Source organism: Aspergillus glaucus (genome assembly GCF_001890805.1).
Source record: "Aspergillus glaucus CBS 516.65 unplaced genomic scaffold ASPGLscaffold_49, whole genome shotgun sequence".
Classification (NCBI taxonomy): domain Eukaryota; kingdom Fungi; phylum Ascomycota; class Eurotiomycetes; order Eurotiales; family Aspergillaceae; genus Aspergillus; species Aspergillus glaucus.
In genome coordinates, this window is record NW_019170501.1 from 15,013 (window position 1) to 32,402 (window position 17,390).

At 46.8% G+C, this 17,390-nt stretch overlaps 8 protein-coding genes across 8 annotated transcripts; 4 read left to right on the forward strand and 4 right to left on the reverse strand.

Annotated features, from left to right (window-relative positions):
• Positions 1-1,216: 1,216 nt before the first annotated feature.
• ASPGLDRAFT_40770 (uncharacterized protein) lies at positions 1,217-1,894 on the forward strand (the record flags this gene model as incomplete). The annotated part of the gene is made up of 1 exon (XM_022545267.1): positions 1,217-1,894. The coding sequence occupies one exon, from the start codon at positions 1,217-1,219 to the stop codon at positions 1,892-1,894; it is 678 nt and encodes a 225-aa protein (XP_022395165.1).
• An 881-nt stretch (positions 1,895-2,775) lies between these two features.
• Positions 2,776-3,065, reverse strand: ASPGLDRAFT_53623 (uncharacterized protein; the record flags this gene model as incomplete). The annotated part of the gene is made up of 1 exon (XM_022548029.1): positions 2,776-3,065. A coding segment is annotated over exon 1 (157 nt), but the record flags the coding sequence as incomplete, so codon positions are not given.
• Positions 3,066-3,133: 68 nt separating this feature from the next.
• ASPGLDRAFT_138857 (uncharacterized protein) lies at positions 3,134-4,626 on the reverse strand (the record flags this gene model as incomplete). The annotated part of the gene is made up of 6 exons (XM_022541652.1): positions 3,134-3,219; positions 3,276-3,477; positions 3,538-3,700; positions 3,748-3,787; positions 3,840-4,293; positions 4,354-4,626. 6 exons carry the CDS (start codon positions 4,624-4,626, stop codon positions 3,134-3,136), a joined length of 1,218 nt encoding a protein of 405 aa, XP_022395167.1.
• A 520-nt stretch (positions 4,627-5,146) lies between these two features.
• On the forward strand, positions 5,147-6,497 carry ASPGLDRAFT_53625 (uncharacterized protein). The gene is made up of 8 exons (XM_022548030.1): positions 5,147-5,325; positions 5,381-5,425; positions 5,476-5,502; positions 5,555-5,627; positions 5,676-5,941; positions 6,002-6,065; positions 6,118-6,255; positions 6,304-6,497. Exons 1-8 carry the CDS (start codon positions 5,176-5,178, stop codon positions 6,411-6,413), a joined length of 873 nt encoding a protein of 290 aa, XP_022395168.1. The 5' UTR covers positions 5,147-5,175; the 3' UTR covers positions 6,414-6,497.
• A 2,654-nt stretch (positions 6,498-9,151) lies between these two features.
• Positions 9,152-11,784, forward strand: ASPGLDRAFT_40773 (uncharacterized protein; the record flags this gene model as incomplete). The annotated part of the gene is made up of 5 exons (XM_022545268.1): positions 9,152-9,274; positions 9,327-10,314; positions 10,367-11,146; positions 11,199-11,230; positions 11,293-11,784. The coding sequence occupies 5 exons, from the start codon at positions 9,152-9,154 to the stop codon at positions 11,782-11,784; spliced, it is 2,415 nt and encodes an 804-aa protein (XP_022395169.1).
• Positions 11,785-11,826: 42 nt separating this feature from the next.
• Positions 11,827-12,585, reverse strand: ASPGLDRAFT_40774 (5'-methylthioadenosine/S-adenosylhomocysteine nucleosidase family protein; the record flags this gene model as incomplete). The annotated part of the gene is made up of 3 exons (XM_022545269.1): positions 11,827-12,182; positions 12,271-12,490; positions 12,550-12,585. The coding sequence occupies 3 exons, from the start codon at positions 12,583-12,585 to the stop codon at positions 11,827-11,829; spliced, it is 612 nt and encodes a 203-aa protein (XP_022395170.1).
• Positions 12,586-14,590: 2,005 nt separating this feature from the next.
• Positions 14,591-15,536, reverse strand: ASPGLDRAFT_138861 (SDR family NAD(P)-dependent oxidoreductase; the record flags this gene model as incomplete). The annotated part of the gene is made up of 2 exons (XM_022541654.1): positions 14,591-14,751; positions 14,828-15,536. The coding sequence occupies 2 exons, from the start codon at positions 15,534-15,536 to the stop codon at positions 14,591-14,593; spliced, it is 870 nt and encodes a 289-aa protein (XP_022395171.1).
• Positions 15,537-16,487: 951 nt separating this feature from the next.
• Positions 16,488-16,940, forward strand: ASPGLDRAFT_138850 (uncharacterized protein; the record flags this gene model as incomplete). The annotated part of the gene is made up of 2 exons (XM_022541649.1): positions 16,488-16,615; positions 16,667-16,940. 2 exons carry the CDS (start codon positions 16,488-16,490, stop codon positions 16,938-16,940), a joined length of 402 nt encoding a protein of 133 aa, XP_022395172.1.
• Positions 16,941-17,390: the final 450 nt, after the last annotated feature.

Consider the following 17,390-nt stretch of genomic DNA (forward strand, 5'->3'; position numbering starts at 1 on the left):
AACCCAAGCAGCCCCCCGCGCGGGGGGCTACCTGTATATAGATGATAGATGGTAGTTTAGCTAGGTGACAGGCAGTCTCGATCTGCCCGTCGTATGTCCCGCACCGGGACCAGGGCTTTTCCGCTTCCGAGGTTCCCAAGGATGCGTGGAAAGACCCGAACCTCGACGTAAAATAGACACACACACACACACACACACTACTGCTGGGCGAACGTTAGAGAGACCAGCGTTCAGTCTAATCACCAATGGGACTGGCTATTACTACCGAAGTTGTTACATACATATATTACCTCCATATACACTCTATCACGCTTCTACCATAGTTTACCCCCGCCGGGTGGACGACCAGTTTAACAGATAGTGAGTCAGATTGATTATGCAGGACAGTGTTAGGCCTTATTTAGTGGGAGGGGTGACTGTGCCGCTGTGACGGCTTGACACTGCGTCAACGGCTCAGTGCTGCGTCAATGGCTGACACCGACAAACGGCACCAACATGCTAGAAGAGTGGTGATGTCAAACAAACGCCTATAAAACCTCCATTTCCTATAGATAGATTTCCTCTTCTCTTTCCTCCCCAGATTTGATATTTTCGTCGATAGCTACAATAGTTTAGATAAGAACTCCGTTCAATATTATCTTCTATTCCGAGCCCGTGACATGAGGCAAGCCTGGCACCAGTGAAGGTTCTACTGGAGGCCCGACAGTTGAGATATACTACCTGACTGCTCGGCCTACCAGAAAGTCACCCAGCGAAGAAGATTCTCCCAGTGAGCTTTCAAGAGGGGGACCAGCACGTCCAGCCTGGGGAGCAGACCCCAGGGAACTGGCAATGGGCAGAGAGCAGCAACTGGGGTCCATGGTCCCTGGGAAAACACCTTGCTCGACAATTAGCAAACATCCTTCCAGCAGACCCATCCAAGGGCTTTGAAAGCACAATACAGACATCCAGTAGCCAGTTCCTGGGCTGAATAGAAGTGTCATCAAGTGCAGAGGCCCTTGCAGCTGCATGAGCCCTTCCTCCTGGACTGACAATCTGGTCAGATGGCTTGAGGTTAGACAATGGCAGATGCAGAGCACTGAGAGATGCTCTAATAAAGCTCGCTACCAACTCAGGACTGACCCGGGACGCATCTGTACCACAGGAACTGAGCGATTAGCGGAAGCAAGAGCTTGAGAAGGACCTAGGTCTCAGTAAGCTGAAGGGTAAACGCGACATGCTTCGGGCCGAGTTGATTACAATATACCATCAGTTGCACAAAGGTCGAGGCACGGAACTGTTTAGGGAATCTAAGCAGGCTCAGAACAAAGTCAGAGTAGAAAGGAAGAAGTTGCATCAGGCCGCCAAGGATGAGCAACACAAGAAATTTTTCGAGAATGTTGGAAACCACATCATTGAGCAAAACTATCAGGGCAAGTCGGTTAGCTTTGAACCAGACACCTCTCATGTGATACCGGAGAGAAAAGCCCTTGCAGACCTCGAATTCAAGAACAGAGATGTGGACAAAGTCAATGATGCAGAGCTGGTCAAGGACCGTATCCATTCCCTTGAGCTGCGCCTGGCTCTGCACTACCTCAATGTGCCAAAGACATTGCAGAAGCGAATCCGTTTCGACCAGCCTCCAGCTGATGTGGCCTCCGAGAAGATTATTCCATTAAAGAGCGACAGTGGACTCGAGTGCCCAGCTTGCCTTGGTCGCTCTAACATGCATACTAGAGCAAAAAAGTACATATACGCTCGCAAGGATATTCTTCAGAGGCATTTCAGAACCCACAAGCTACCTAGGATCTTTCCCAAAGGCCGTGAATGTGACTATCCTGGCTGTGATGCTGTTTTACGTTTCCTTCCACAGTATATGTTTCACCAGGGAGAAGTGCACAAGATTTTCTTATAGAGCTTCTATTTACAAATGTCTGCGGAAAATGGGTTCTGTCTGCTGGTTTTTGATTAACTGACTTTGATTTCCACGTTTATTACTCCTTGTAGGTAGTCATCCATGTTGTTTCATTCGCTATCTTGTTGCTTGATATGAGTCGTGCTCAATTCTGCAGTATCTAGTTGGTTTTTCAATATCATCACTTTCTGCATGCATGTATTTGGTGGACAGAAGTTCAACTCCTATGGGACCTGACCCAGAAGAAGCAGAGTGCCAAAATTATCATCGTCGACGACCTTTTATACCTTGTGCACCATCTCGTTGCTGTCTCTGATAAATACTTTGCTACTCCGAGACAGACAACGGCATAACACACTGAGAAAGATGATGACGTCCACGTCGGCTCGTCCTGGAACATTGCTGAAAAGTTCAGGATACTTCAAATCCAACGATGCTCTGAAATGGGGTGATATGGACCACTTTGTAAATATTATTATAGATCGCGATTCAAGTATGTTTCCATCCAGACTTCCTGGCAGCACCAATCATCTCAACTCTCTTGTGACGAATTTCATAGTACAATCTCAGAGCTTCTTCTATGGCATGTGTCACTTGATAGCCCGCTCGACTCTGTCCAAGTATATGACAAAGGACCAAAGCAAGTGTCTGTGCATCCTCTATACTTTGTGACGCTCCTTGACCAGTTGATGGTGACATTGTATGAGCCGCATTACCAACAATCCCCTTTGTACCCCATGTCGGCAGTTTTGGCATGACTTTTATTCGATAGACAGAAGTAGGGGTGATACTTTGTAACTCCACAGAGCCAGAAGAAAGGATGCTCTACAAACGCATTTCAAAACTCATCGTCTTCCAAGAACTTTCCTAAATCCTAATGGTCGTGAATGTGATTATCCTGGCTGTCACATTATACTAGATACACTAACACGATACATGTACCACCAAGCAACAGAGCATAATATTGTTTTATAGATAGATATTTGAGACTGGGAAATGATTTAAAACGCGGGGACTTCCATACTAAGGCCTTTTTATCAGCTGTGTTGTAAAAGTAAACTGTCCCACCCATTTTCACTGGACTTAGGATTGTAGTTTACCCAATTAAGATCAATCAAGCTGAGTAATTTCACGAGGTTTCCCAAAAGCTGGTGCAGCAGATGGGGGCGTATTGAATGGAAGCATCTCAGATCGGGGTATCCCAATGCCAGGAGAACCCACCCTCTAGTCTGAAGGGGATCATTTCTTTGAGTTGTCCATCCATTCTTTGATCGTCATGACCTTCTTGGTGTCTTGGATATACGCGGTATTGCGGAAAGTGTCGACTAGAAAAGACAGACGTTAGTATCAACTCTATGCTGAGTAGACATCTTCCGCTTACCCTTTGTTTGCATCTCCTTCCAACCCGTCACAACGTTATTTAGTTTGGCTCGCTCCAAAGTGACGCCTCGAATAGTCTGCCCGAGGTCAATCTCCTTCGAAATAGAGGTCAAGTTGTCGCCCATTTGCTGCCAAACAGTGATGAGTGAACCTAAGATCTCGATGGCAGGCCCGATCAGGTCGATGATCGTTTGCAGATCGGCCTGCAGAATCATGGAGTTAGCAGCATTCGAAAATACAGGAAAGGGGAGGATTTTATTTACCTTCATACGGGTCAGGTCGCCATCGATGGCCACGTCGGCCTTGAGAATTTCCCCGTCTTTTTTGATGAGGCCCTCGATTCTTTCAATAGCTTTCCGCATCGCGACTGCCTTACTTCCGTAAATCGATGCCGTGGTGATGGCAGCAATAAAACCGAAGATTGTACTGCCCGTCGTTCAGTAGTGTATATTTAACGACCAAGGGATACTCACCACCATGCATAGGCAGGGGTTGTAGAAGCCACAATGACATCTGCCAGGGAAAGTGAGCAACCATCGGCAATAATGTGATATTGGCGACCTACCGTGTTTGTACTCTTCCTGTGCCGCCCTCAAGTCATTCTGTGCCTTTTTAATTTCGTCTCTTATCTTTGCAATCGCCCCGTTTTTGTCAGTGAGCATTTTTTGTACTTTCCCAGCTTCGCTGTCGAGGTCTTGCTGGTTTGTAGAGCATTTGCCTTTAAAGGCGTTGAGAGCATCGCGCATCTTGGTGCTTTGATCACTCAAATCCTTAAGTTTGTCCTTGAACTCCTCCACGTAGTCCTTCACATCACTGGCCTTCTGTTCTATTTCCTTCTTGTCTGCATTGTTCTTCTTCAGATCATTATACTCCCCAATCAGCTTCAACAGCTGAACATAGAAGGCGCCATCTATGTTGCCTTTGCCACAAGCCTCCTCACAGTAATCTGAGATACTACCCGCCAGGGTGACTATGTCTGGCCAGGTCTTCTGGCTGAAACCAGTACACTCGGTGTTGATCTGTTTTGGATTCAATGTTAAAAGAATTGCCCCCGCATGACAGTATATCTGGAGAATTACCCTTGAGTAAGTGACAAGAACATTGGCCATCGCTTCCTTTACATCGGAAGGAATTGCAGTCTCCTCGATTTGCATCCGGTTACAGTAGTTTTTCGTTGTAGTCGGCAGCATAGCGCCGGTGTAGATGTACTGCATGAGCGACACCATCTTGGGATGAGAGAGGGCAAAGACATCCTGGCTCTTGGGTTGGTCGTTGGGGGTTCCGTTGACTTTGACGGTCAGTTTCACATCGGGGAGCCATTTCTTGAGGTCGGGATCTTCGGTGGCAGTCATGGTAGTCATTGTGACGGATGGATTGGATTTGTTTAGAGGAAATTGGATGAGAGTAAGCAGAAGAATATGCTGTTTGTTGTTGAAAGTTGTAATCAGCGGTAGGTTGGTGCTCTATTTAAGGGTATCCTCCATGGCCATTACCAGTATAATCAAGTCCACTTGCCTGTCAGCTGCCCTGATCTGTTCAGCCCCGATACTGCAAAGATCCGTAGGCTATTTCCTATGATCATCACCCCGAGCATCTCCGAATGTGGAGCGAGATAATTTCTGTGTGTGTTATCCGTGGTGATGCTTGACAGATTGAAAACCAACTCCCACATAATCCCAGCCTTCTAATGCAGCTTTCAGCTCTCTTCTCCTCATGACGCAGAGTGATACAATCCAATGCATGATACATGCAGGCAAAGCCCCCCTTGCCCCTCACTTTGACGCCCATTTCTTTCCACTGTAAGTTGTACAGCCCGAGTACTTCCACTTCTCTTTTCTCTGTTCTTAAAAAAATTTTCAAAAACCGTCATCTGTCTATACCAATCTCAAAACCAAACCATGATGGCCCAATCTTCTGCCCTTGAAAGCGACAAAATCAAGCTGTTCAGTCTGGACAGTGTCGATTTTAACCCTGGTATGTGGTTCGCGACTTTTGCGGTCACTCGGCATTTGCGATACAAGACATTGATCAATGCATATGGCATGAACAACGTAAGCGAGGATTCTCCGAATGATTTCATCTTGAAAGATCCTGAACACAATCTAGTACGATCACAGCGGGACTCCGGGTATATTCACTCTACATACGCGGGTGGGTCAGGGTTTCCTCTATCGAATGATGGGTGACTGACCGGTTGATAGGTTGTCTCTTTGGGCGCGCAAATTTCGGTCAGTCCATTGTGAAGCACAGCTGGGTGGATTTGCTAACAGGATTGAATAGATGGATTTCCAGCAAATGGGCCAAAGCTGTGATGATACGATCAAACTCGCCGATTCCGCCGCGCAGATATACAGTGAGCGCTGTCGATCTCCAAAATGACCATACCTGACTAGCAAACCAGATGATATCTTCGACAAAATTTCCACCTACAAGAAAAACAAAGAGACAGATCATGCCAGATTTTACAAAGAGAATGCAGAAAACGCGATCAAGGCACAGCAGCATAGTATTCAGCAGGCCTCTTATCTTTTCCAGACCACATCTGAAAGCCTGGACAACGCCATCGCAGACATCCCAGGGCTGAAGCCCTTGGCTGATAGCTGGTGCACCTGGTACCAAGCTGAAGCAAGGAAGGATATCCACAACGGGGGCGTGAACAGGCTCTTGGTATGTAGCGTTTCTGTGTCTCCGATGGGTCATTTAGTTTGGATTCTAACACTCTTGCAGGGAGACACTATCACACTGAGGAAATCATTGGGAACCGCTGAGCCTAGCTTGCAATCGATGAAAGGTGACCGGAAATGGCAATTCGACCTGTTCTCCTTCCTGCTGACATCTTTCAGGGTATGCGATTGCGGTCATGCAGGATTTCCAAGTCACTCACGACTGGGTCAAGGTCGATCATCTTGACAAGTCAGACGTATACTTGGCACAGCTCCACAAGAGTGTTCTCGTGCGGTGGGACGGCCGCAAACAGGACGGTAAGACTGCCAGAAAATTTCAGAGCCAGCCTGCTGATCGTCCGACAGCCCAGAATTTCAAGGACACCGTCTTTGCGTACTGGAACCCGCGGGTCCAAGAGGCCCTCAATGGCTCGCACGATGAACGAACCGCGAATGACAATCCAGGGCCGAAATAGATAGGTTTTAGTTTCGTACGTTGATCTGCGGTTGCTGTGTATAGTTCTGCATAAATGCACTCCATTGTAAAACCAACTCTGCCAGTCCAATCTCTACACGTCTTGCTCCACTGCACCCTTAGCCGCTCAAGACAGCCAATCGTAGGTGTCTTGGCATACATCTCAGCGGGATTCCCGACCCGGGCCGCACGGTTGCTGATACCGCTAATACACCTTGAAAACGATCTATAAATAGTGTATTGCCATGATGTAATTGTTGGAGCTCCTGTTTAGGTACCGTATCGGTACTGTATCGTTCTGTCATCCTGACCGCACTACTGTCGTATTAGGACTAGACTTGTATATAAAGATAGGGGTCTCCTGTCTCAGGAGACCCAGAAAAACATAACATAATATAACTCCCTGATAGCCAATACAACAGTAATTGAATTAAATAACGTATTCGGTAAGCGAGCTGGCCTTGTAAGCGGGCTGGCCACCCAACCAAAACGCGTCCAATAATTAGCACTTGATTAATTCAACCACCCACCATGCCACCAACTCGCCCCCAAACCTCTAGAAATTCAATTGAGCAAGAGGGTAGGATCTTATTAGCTATACAGGCTATTAAAACCCAGCAAATTAGCGCTATTCGTGAAGCAGCTCGCCGCTTTAATGTGCCGAGATCAACCTTGTCAACGCGCCTCCAAGGCGTACAAAATCGCGCGAATTCTCGTGCCAATTCCCATAAATTGACAGAAATCAAAGAGCAATCTCTTCAGAATTGGATCCTCTCTTTAGATGATCGCAGAGCAGCTCCCCGGCCTTCTACTGTACAAGAAACTGCAAACCTTCTTCTCGCAGCCTGAGAAACCACCCCAGTCCAAACTGTTGGCAAAAAATGGGTTTATAACTTTGTGAAAAGGCATCCGGGGCTTTCATCCCGATTCTCAAGGCGCTATAATTACGAGCGCGTGAAGTGCGAAGATCCAAAAATCATCAGGGAGTGGTTTAATCTTGTTCAAAAAACTATCCTTCAATACGGCATCGATCCCGACGACGTTTATAACTTTGATGAGACTGGTTTCATGATGGGATTGACGTCAACCGCAAGGGTTATTACAAGGGCTAAATACTATGGTCGGCGATCGCGTTTACAACCTGGAAATCGCGAGTGGGTGACTGTGGTCGAGTGTATTAGTGCATCAGGGTGGGCGCTTCCACCGTGCATTGTTTTTAAAGGCAAGGTTTATGTCAAGGGTTAGTTTGATGGCCTCCCGGATAATTGGCGATTCAAAGTAAGCCCAAATGGTTGGACATTTGATGAAATTGGCCTTCATTGGCTTGAAAAGCTCTTTATTCCATCAACTTCTTCATGCACGAAGGGACGGTATTGACTTTTGATACTCGATGGCCACGGAAGCCATTTGACCCCAAAATTCAATAAAATCTGCAAAGAAAACGATATCATACCAATTTGTATGCCTCCACATTCTTCACATCTTTTACAGCCGCTCGATATCGGTTGTTTTGCGGTATTAAAGCGCTCATATGGTCGGATGGTTGAAATCAAGATGCGGAATGGAGTAAACCATATCGACAAATTTGATTTCCTTGCAGCCTACCCTTCTGCCCGAACTGAGGCCTATAAAACCAATACTATTAAAAGTAGCTTTGGTGCTGCCGGTTTAATACCTTTTTGCCCTGATCGAGTGAATCTTAAAGCTTGATATTCGCCTTCAAACCCCTACCCCCCCTCCAAGCCGGGGCAGTGATTCTAGCTAAAATTTCACCCCAAAAACCCCATTTACTGAGAAACAGCTACACCGGCAAGCTTTATCAATTTATGCTTTACTCCGTACGAGATCCCAAAGCCCTAGCCCGGCATTAAACCAGCTAATTAAGGGCTGCCAACTCTCGATGCAAAGCGCTATCTTATTAGCCGAAGAAGTAAGGGAATTACGGGCTGAAAATGAGAAGAAGAAGCAAAAACGGGATAAATCCCGAAAGCAGATGCCTTTAGCAGAAGGCCTCTCAGTTTTGGAGGCCTCTACATTAATTAGGCAGCCAGAGCAAGCAATTGAACCCCCTCCCCCCAGCCAGCCAGAAACCCCTTCGCTATGTTTATGGGCACCTACACGGGCGCCACGAGGATGTGGGATATGTAGGCTGCCAGGCCATAGAAGAGAGACATGTCCAGATAGACCAATTAGTTAGTTTAATTAAATTAATGGGGTTTTGGTTGAGATAAATGCCTTTAAGATTAGCGGGTTGGTTTTGGTGGCCAGCCCGCTTACAAGGCTAGCTCGCTTACCGAATACGTTAGTTATAACTATGGTAACTGACTAGTTAACTAGTAACTTAAACTGATATATTAGTCAACAATAATGGTCTTGAGCACATTATCTCTGTAATATATTCTTTTGAATGGTATTATACCGTATCACCATACCAACACCCCGCAGCTGCATGCATGGATGGATCAATACTAGTCTGGATTCAAGGCGAACACGTACCCCTCACATCCATGTCCAGCTGAAGAAGGCAACCTGCCAATCTGATCTGCAGACCCGCTCCAGTGTTGAAGCAAGAGATATTGACGCATAGTTTGATAATCGATTGGAGGATGATTCTCTCCCGCGATCTCAGCCCGTCACCTGAGCAGTCCATACACCTACAACTGGGAGGTTCAGCTCAGCTACAGTATTATAAAATCCACCTGTACAGGACAAGTTCATTGCAACATACCCAGAATCGAAATGAGTGACTCTTTCTCCCAAAGCCCAAAGTCGCCCGCCGAATGGGAAAAGTATGCGACTTCTACCCAGATTAGTAAAATCCCATTGAAGGCTGAAGGGACCATACCAACCAAGCCGGGCGACGTAAGTAACTGTGGACACCCCCGGAGCAAAGCCACTGACTCCTCTGATACAGAACGTATTCATCCGAGATGTCTACGTCGATGTGACCAAGGTCATCGCAGCAGAGCCCTTTCAAGTCATTGCCGCGGCAGATGTTCTTGGCTTCCAGCCCGACACAACCGTCGACCTGTCAAAGACCTCGGGTGGTATACAACTGTATGGCAGAGTATTGACCGCGGACTCTCCGGTTAACATCAAATTACAAGCAAAGAATGTGGCTGCAGGCTCATTCACTATCTACGGCACCACTCCCGACCAGAAGTTCACCTACTCGATCGACGGAGTTGACAATGTTGATGGAAAGGTTCAGAACACCCTTGGTCTTGGCCCGGGTACAGGTAATGTTGGATTAGAGATAGAAATCGACAACTCAGCAAAGCCTCCAGTCACCACAACGTGGACAAAGGATTATAGCCTCTGCTACGACATTCCCTGGCTGGTGGAAACCTTGGCCACTCAACTGCGCATTGCCTCCATCCTATTTTGGAGTCATACAGATCTCGCCCTGGGATTGACCGTTTACGTGGCTCTCTGCACAGGGAGTAGTGATAAGTATGACGGAAGTACCAACCTTCAAGCCGTGAGTCTCGGTCAGCAGCTGGCCATCCAGAAGCTCCTCGGGCCAACGGGAAACTACGTGCCTGTCCTGGCGGTGGACAAATATACCGAGGCCCAGACTCTTCTATTAAATACAGGGGAAGCCTTTCAAACACAGTATCAAATATTCCAGTGTCGCAATAATCATGTGCAAGACCGATTTGCCGCCTGGAAGGAAATGGCGAGCAAAGCGGGAGACCAGCTCACGAATGGAGAGCAGCACCGGGACGAAGCGGAAAAAAAGTATAAACATGTCCTCGACATTGTTGACTCTTGCGAAGCCATGATGAAACAGGACGAAGATCAAATAAAAAAACTGGGAGATAAATACAAGGAGGGGCTAGATGCCTGGCAGAAAAAACAAAAGAAATTGGCCGTCTTCAAGATCCTCGGCGCCATAGCCGGTATGCAGCTTGGGTCCCTTTTCCTACTCCACTAACTAACTGAGCTCTTCAGACTTTGGTTTGTCAATCGGCATGCTCTTCCTGGGCAGCTCAGGGGGCAGCGGCCCGGTCAGCAAAGCCATCGAGGCAGTCGAGGAGGTCGAAGAAAGCGGCGAGGCCGCAAAGTCCCTGCTCAGCTCTGGCGTTCTCAAGAAAATCGCCAAGGGTGCATCGACGGTATACAAGCTGTATCCGAACATCTCCAGGGCAATTAAAAACCTCCAGGAACTCGAGAAGAGCCCGGATGCAGATGTCAGGCCGATCCAAGAGGTCCAAGGTGATGCCGCCGATGCAGACGCGCTTCTGTCCATTGCTGAATGGGATAAATGGATAGAAGATGCCAACAATGGGTTAGCCTTTGCTGTGAAGGAGGGTGTAAATGACGCAGCGGCATTCCAATTGGGGCTTCGAAAGCACTCCATCAATGGGAAGCTGTTGGCACAGGCCAAGGCAGAAGCCATCAAGTCTGCACAGGAATATATCCATGCATATATGGAGGTAATCCTGCATCAGAGAGATTTCAAGAGGCTTACAGAATTGGAGAAGAAGTTTGAAAAGGACCAGACGTTGACGGAAGAGGCAGAGGTCCGGATGTATGACCGGTACATGGCCGTTCGAACCAGCATCCTCATCCAGATGCGCAATGTCGCCTGGGCGTACAAATTCGCCGTGTTGGACAATGATCCCATCCAAATTTATCCACTGAAGAATTTGCAGGATTACCGAAAGGATCTCTCTGACTTGGTTATGAAATTGCAAACGTTCAAAGAGCAGTATCCCGGTGGTCCCTCGCGTAAGTCCGGCTGATCCAAGGTGTTAAATCTTGCTAACATAGGACTATACAGCATTTGACAAGAAGGCCATACCATCCCAGAATGTGAGCTACCTATTGGTCTTCCTCATCCTGCTCCCTCAATTCAACCCTACTGACATCTCCAGCTACCGGCCCCGTACAACGACCAAATCGTTGAACAGCTCAAAACCTCCCATAAAAGCACTTTCACGTTCATCCCCAAAGCCCCAAAGACACAAGATCACAGTCCAGCTGGTCCATTCTACGACGGGTCTCACTTTCGCATCAACAGGGTGGAGATCACGCTGGTTGGTGCGAAGTCTAATGTCAAAGATAAGAACGAGCCGGATTTTGCATTTAAGATATCTACATCCGGGGTATACAATGATATACGGAAATCGGACATCTTCAACTTTGTCGGCCCTGTGTTCTCCCGCGAGTACTCGTATAATATCGTCGACGGAAGGCCTGTCACGGATACGGCATTCACCATCAATACAAATGAGTACAGCGCACCACCGCCATTTACGAGCTGGACAGTCGAGATAACGAATCCCGGGTCACTGGATCTTTCCGGTCTCACTTCTATGGACCTTCAGTGGCATGGTGAGAAGTACAATGAGGAATTCTTGGGGTGATGGATGGCTCTTCGTGGGATACTACTTTTAGTGAATACATTGCTAGATTTGATGCTGGGTTTTTGGCCTCGTGTGAATGCCAGCTGCTTCCATTTCAAAGCAAAGAACGCCCCCAAATCTAGCGCTGAGTTGGTCTCTCGTTATAGCGTCTTTAACAACCCAATTTCCTGAGGCAATCGTTCCAAAGTGAATCACTAGTTCATCAGTCCGTCGCGGGTTTCGTATGACAAGCATATCTCTGCGGCAGGTATCGCAAGTCGCGCCTTCCTGGTGATCATAAGATGAATAAAAAAGTTCGTCTAGACCAGCATTCTGACGCAAAAACTCCTGGGCGATGATTGAATACCGATAGGTGTTTCCGAATCCCAGCACTTCGAGGAGTAAGATCCGCCTGAAACCTAGTAATTGCAGTCAAAAGCTCCACCGGCGGCCCATTGAGACTCCCAGTATGACTTTTCTCTCCTCCATATTTTCCTTGTGGCTTACTGACAGCGACGTCGCCAAGTCGAATATCCGCACTCGCGCTGGGGATTCCACCGGCAATTCCAACCATGAAGCCAAACTGAAGGCATGGAAACATTAGTCTCATAGCTTCTGCCTCGCCCGCGGCTGGGATGGTTCCCATTCGACTTAGGACAGCGATGGCAACATGATGAGGTCCGATACGACCCAGTGTGTATTGTCGAAGATAGTCCAGAGCCTCGCACTGCTCATCTAGCATTTCCACCGCTTCATGTTCAAGAGGTAATGCAGCGTCCAGCCTACCGTGAAGGTCTCAGGCTGAGGGCGGACTCGTTTCATTTTGGTAACAGCATGACAATTTTTTCCGAGCCGTCATATCTTGTCAAAGCAGAAATAAGAAAGAAATTGAAGACAGAAGAGAGAAGGGGTGGAGAAATGACGTGGCGAGGCTGGGTTGAAATAGGCGCCAACTGTAAGCGCCAGACAGGGGTCGCACATGTATTGAGCCAATGATGATTTAATTGACGGTTATTTCTGTCAAAAATTGGATGACAATTTCTGTCTCCATTCTTGGCTTCGTTTACGCGAGGCTGTGGAATAATATTCCCAATCATTTTGATCATCATCCGGAAACCGATACCTTTCACCGCAAAATATATGTTCCTCTTTCAGCTTCACGGGATCTTCATGGTCGAACCTGCATGTATCTTGTAGTATTCGGAGCAACATGCCAGTGAGCCTTAGAATAATTTCTTCCATCCCGATCGAATGCACAATTAGAACTCGCACATGGATGATATTCCCTTGTGCTGACCTACATATGTATATGCCGAGCGGTGAGATTGAAAGGGTGTTTCCAAACACAATAATATATAAACCGTTTGTATATGGAGTTATTTGGATATACACATGATTTCGATTGGTCTACAGACCAAGCGGAGGCTCATTATCTGGTTCATTTCTGGCTTCTTCGAGAGTGTCACGGAGGGCAATATCTTCGAGTTTGACGAGTTTCATGCGTCGGGTGAGTTATACGACGAGGACAAGGGACATGTCACTGGCATGAACAATTAGTCTAATCTTAACAGTATCAAAGGTTGAAAATGGGAAGCCTTACAGATACAAAGAAACAAAACCAGCAGGATCCTAATTTCCACAAGTAAAAACAGTGAAACCACCAGTCGGGGGAATGATGATACATAAGATTAGAGTAAACTAAGACAAGTAATCTAGCAAGACAAAGTTAGTGTTGAATCACAGTCATTATCCTTTGTCTCCTGCATACACCCCCCTGGTGATGATGCCATTCAGAAAACAGGACGATCGCAGAGTGCAAATAATAAGAAAATTAGAAAGAGCCAACCCCAAGGCTATAGTAATCGCCACAACATATATGAAAGAAGAGGGACTAAAATATTACAAGGCTATTACAACAGCATCTGCATGTGACATCCAGCGTGCCTCATTTACTCCGAATGATTCTGCAAGGTAAATTGACGATCTTATATCCTATACATGCGGTTTCTGCATCAGCTCTGCCACTACATGTCATGTTTGTCCAATCGCCATTTCCGGGGCATTGAAAGAGATTAGTGAATGAATCTGGGAGTTCTGTGTCCGGCCAAAATCCAGTCAGCGAGAACAATGCGGGTTTGCAACGGATGCAAGCGATTTGAGAAAAAGCGTACCGGTGAAATTATTCCTTGGTCCGATCTATCAGATCTCATCAAGTGTGGAGCGATAGGGAGCGAATGATCTATTGAATGTATCTATCGCGAACGACTAGATACACGGAAAATGGGAGAAAAGGCCAACACAAAGAAAACGGGATAAGTGAGTCAATGAGAATGCACAAAGTGGTTCATCATACATGGTCTGGATGCTATTCCGCGGGCTATCGCCGAGATATCGTCCGACATCAAGTAGTTTTCGAAATCAGTTATACCTCTTACGATTTGAATCCCGGAAAATAAATCCGAAAAGCGCAAGTCCTGATAGGTTATGATGGTCGATATCCCACCTTTCAGGTCGTTTCCTAGAGTAGTCCTTGTATTTTACAATACAACTATGAGACTTCGTAGAATGTATTTTACACGAAACTGTATACACACCCTACCTCCATGTTCCCCAACTACCCGCCTATTCCCCTTCCACGATCATGCACGGTTATATATATATTATACAATCCAGAGCAACGCATAGCATATATTAAATTTGGCCCCAGGCCGGCACCATCAGCATCTGCGCTATCTCGGTTAGAAGCTGGAAATAGCATCGTTCTTCCTTTCGTTCAAGACATGCCTCATGGGAAAGCATTAATATCTCGCTAAGTTGGATTAGTCTTTCACAACCCATTGAGCCCATGAACCAGAAGATTTTTGGCCTGCACTTCCTCCGCATGCTGTTGCAAATCCTCGACATCCCAGTTGGACCAGATAAATCTGCCTTTGAACGCATTTGCGCTCTCTGACGTGGCGAGCCAGACACAGAATGATCCCGGCAAACCTAGATGAATTACTTGTCAGAATCGCGCGAAAGAAGAAGTTAACGATAGAATCGAAGCCATGAGAAGTAAACACACCGATATTGTCGGGAGCAGCTAGATCACCCGCTTTTGCTTGCATCTCGGTAGCGATAGCGCCTGGGTTGATGTTGAAGACACGTAGGTGAGGATTCTCATGGTGCACATATTCAACGATCTTTGCCAGACTAAGCTTTGACGCCGAGTAGGCAGAATAACCCTGTATGTACGGAATATGGCCTGCACCTGATCCAATGTTGATCAAAGTGGCGCCTGTTTTGGGCGCCGTTTTGAGAAACTCTTGAATTACCGTCAAGCCGCCTTTCACGTTAACTTCAAACGACCGCCAAAAGTCGTTCAAATCCGAATCGATAACTGAGCGATGGGCATCAAGATACCCAGCATTTTGCACAAGAACATCAATTCGTCCAAATGAATCGATTGCTTGCTTGATCGCAGAAGAGACGGCGTCAGTATTCGTAATGTCTGCGACAAAGTACAAAACCTTTGTACTGCCTGCAGGTACGACATTTGTGGCGAGAACTTCCTTCATAGTTGTCTGCAAATCGTATTTGTTTCTCCCTATCAGAAATATTCCTTCGGCTTTGGCAATCGCAAACGACTTGGCGATTGCGCGACCAACGCCACGGCCGCCACCGGTAATAAAGACAGTCTTACCCTCACAGCTCAGCTCATGCTTTGATTCTGAGATGGAGGTATAGGTGTCGTGATGATATTTTGTGATGAATGAAGGTTTATAAGTCGCCATTGCCCAAACAACAGGAGGGGAAACAACAAATTTGAATGCAACAATCAACTGAAGAGAAAACGTCTAGTCGAGGGTGGTCCGACTCGTTGGTGATTTACTTTCACTCTGGCTTGGAATCAGCAGCTCATTAATGTGAAATATATAGTTTCTACCTAGCAAGCCAGAGCTTCCGCATGGCCTGCGGAAGCTTGGTGGGATGATTTACATCGGATTAGCCAATAAGAGGTCAGCTTCCTTAGGACCGTAGCTACAGCGTAGGTCGTAACCATCTATTATTCAAAGATCATTTAAATGCAGTAGCAGGGTGTTCTGTCCCGAATAGGAAAATAGATGGTCATTTTGCGAATCATAATCATGATACGCACCGTGTTCGATCGAATATGTGGTGTTTTGAGCATGTGCGGCGGAACTCACGGCAGAACTCACGGCGGAACTCGCGGCGGAACTCGCGGCGGAACTCGCGGCGGAACTCGCGGCGGAACTCGCGGCGGAACTCACTTGAGTTCCGCTCTGTCTTCAGCCGCAATGTGGATCAGTGGCGTCATATAAATGTCGTGCGTCGGGAGTGTCACCACTCGTCGTCGGCCATGACTTTAATGGTTTGAGTTGTTTAGGGTGAAACATTTATTGGATCGCTATCGGCGCAAGCAGCGATACGTTACCACACAGGTCAGTTCCACCAACGGAACAGAAGATGGGACGAGCAACAAATCAGATACAGTACTCACAAATTAAGGAGGATGCCGGTACCGTCATAAGTTCCGCCGCGGGAACCTACATATATTTCCCATCAATGCACCCTCTTCCTAGAAGGACCTCAAAGAAGCTGTGGTGTTCGGTGCCCTGCGTTGCTTTACTCTTTCTGTAGTGGTATCTTCACAAGATCACACAATTCCACGAACTCCGGTTGCCAACTACCCAGCGATTGATATTCTTTTCTATAAGTCAAGGATGCCTGAACATCTTGATTCGATTGGCTCGTGGCTAGTTCGATTATTCACGAACATATTTTTTCAGCCAGACGATATAGTGTCAAGTCGAACGTTCATTCACGGGATAAGCCGTGGCATCACAGTCAGGTACGATATCGCTAGCTGGGCAGATCATATAAGGCCTCGCTGACTCTACAGAATCAATGGAAACTATATGACATACGATGAATTTCGGGATGCAATCGAAGACGCTCGCGCTAAAAACTACATATCAGAGCAACAAAACGATGAACTACTCGAGTCGCAGACCGATCCGAAGGGCACTAGTGGCTCGGTTGCCCAGCTTTCTCAATTCACCTTGAAAGACAAGGTCACCGGGAATGTTACCAATTCATCGACCGTGATATTAGCCACGATCGAATGGGCAGAGGGGAAACGGGTTTTGACACAGTTGACTGAAGTATCAAAGTAATGGATAAGTTGCTTTGAGCTTCTGGGGGTATCATTTAGATTTTCTTGTTTGGACCTTGGCAAATCAGAGCATCAAACTGCGGTCGATGGCCAGTTCTCAAAATTTCCATCTAGAAAACAATATTGTTCACTGCTATAAATGAGATGCATCTTTCCTTTCAGGCACCGGTCTTCATGAATTCGCACTTCCGACATTCGTATCGAGAAGGTTGAGATCGTGTAACCTGGCTCCGGCGTTCGTACTTTCTTAAACCATGCAGCGCATCTGTGAGATAATGTCGTTACCGCAGGTATTCAAGGCAAAGCCACGACAAGTGAGCTATTTTGGTAGCGGCCAAGGTAGAAAGGGTAGCGTCATGCCGCGTTCAATCAATATTCCTATTAAAAATCACATCACTTTTTATCCGAGCAAAACTCCACCTATCTAACAAACAGGGAAAAAAAAAAAAAA

What these genes read in the sequence shown, in the direction of transcription:
- ASPGLDRAFT_53625 (XM_022548030.1), top strand. Translation starts at nt 5,176, where the DNA reads ATGGCCCAATCTTCTGCCCTTGAAAGCGACAAAATCAAGCTGTTCAGT. An exon ending in ATGCATATGGCATGAACAAC is followed by an intron (nt 5,326 to 5,380) that starts GTAAGCGAGGAT and finishes AACACAATCTAG; the next exon opens with TACGATCACAGCGGGACTCC. An exon ending in CTTTGGGCGCGCAAATTTCG is followed by an intron (nt 5,503 to 5,554) that starts GTCAGTCCATTG and finishes AGGATTGAATAG; the next exon opens with ATGGATTTCCAGCAAATGGG.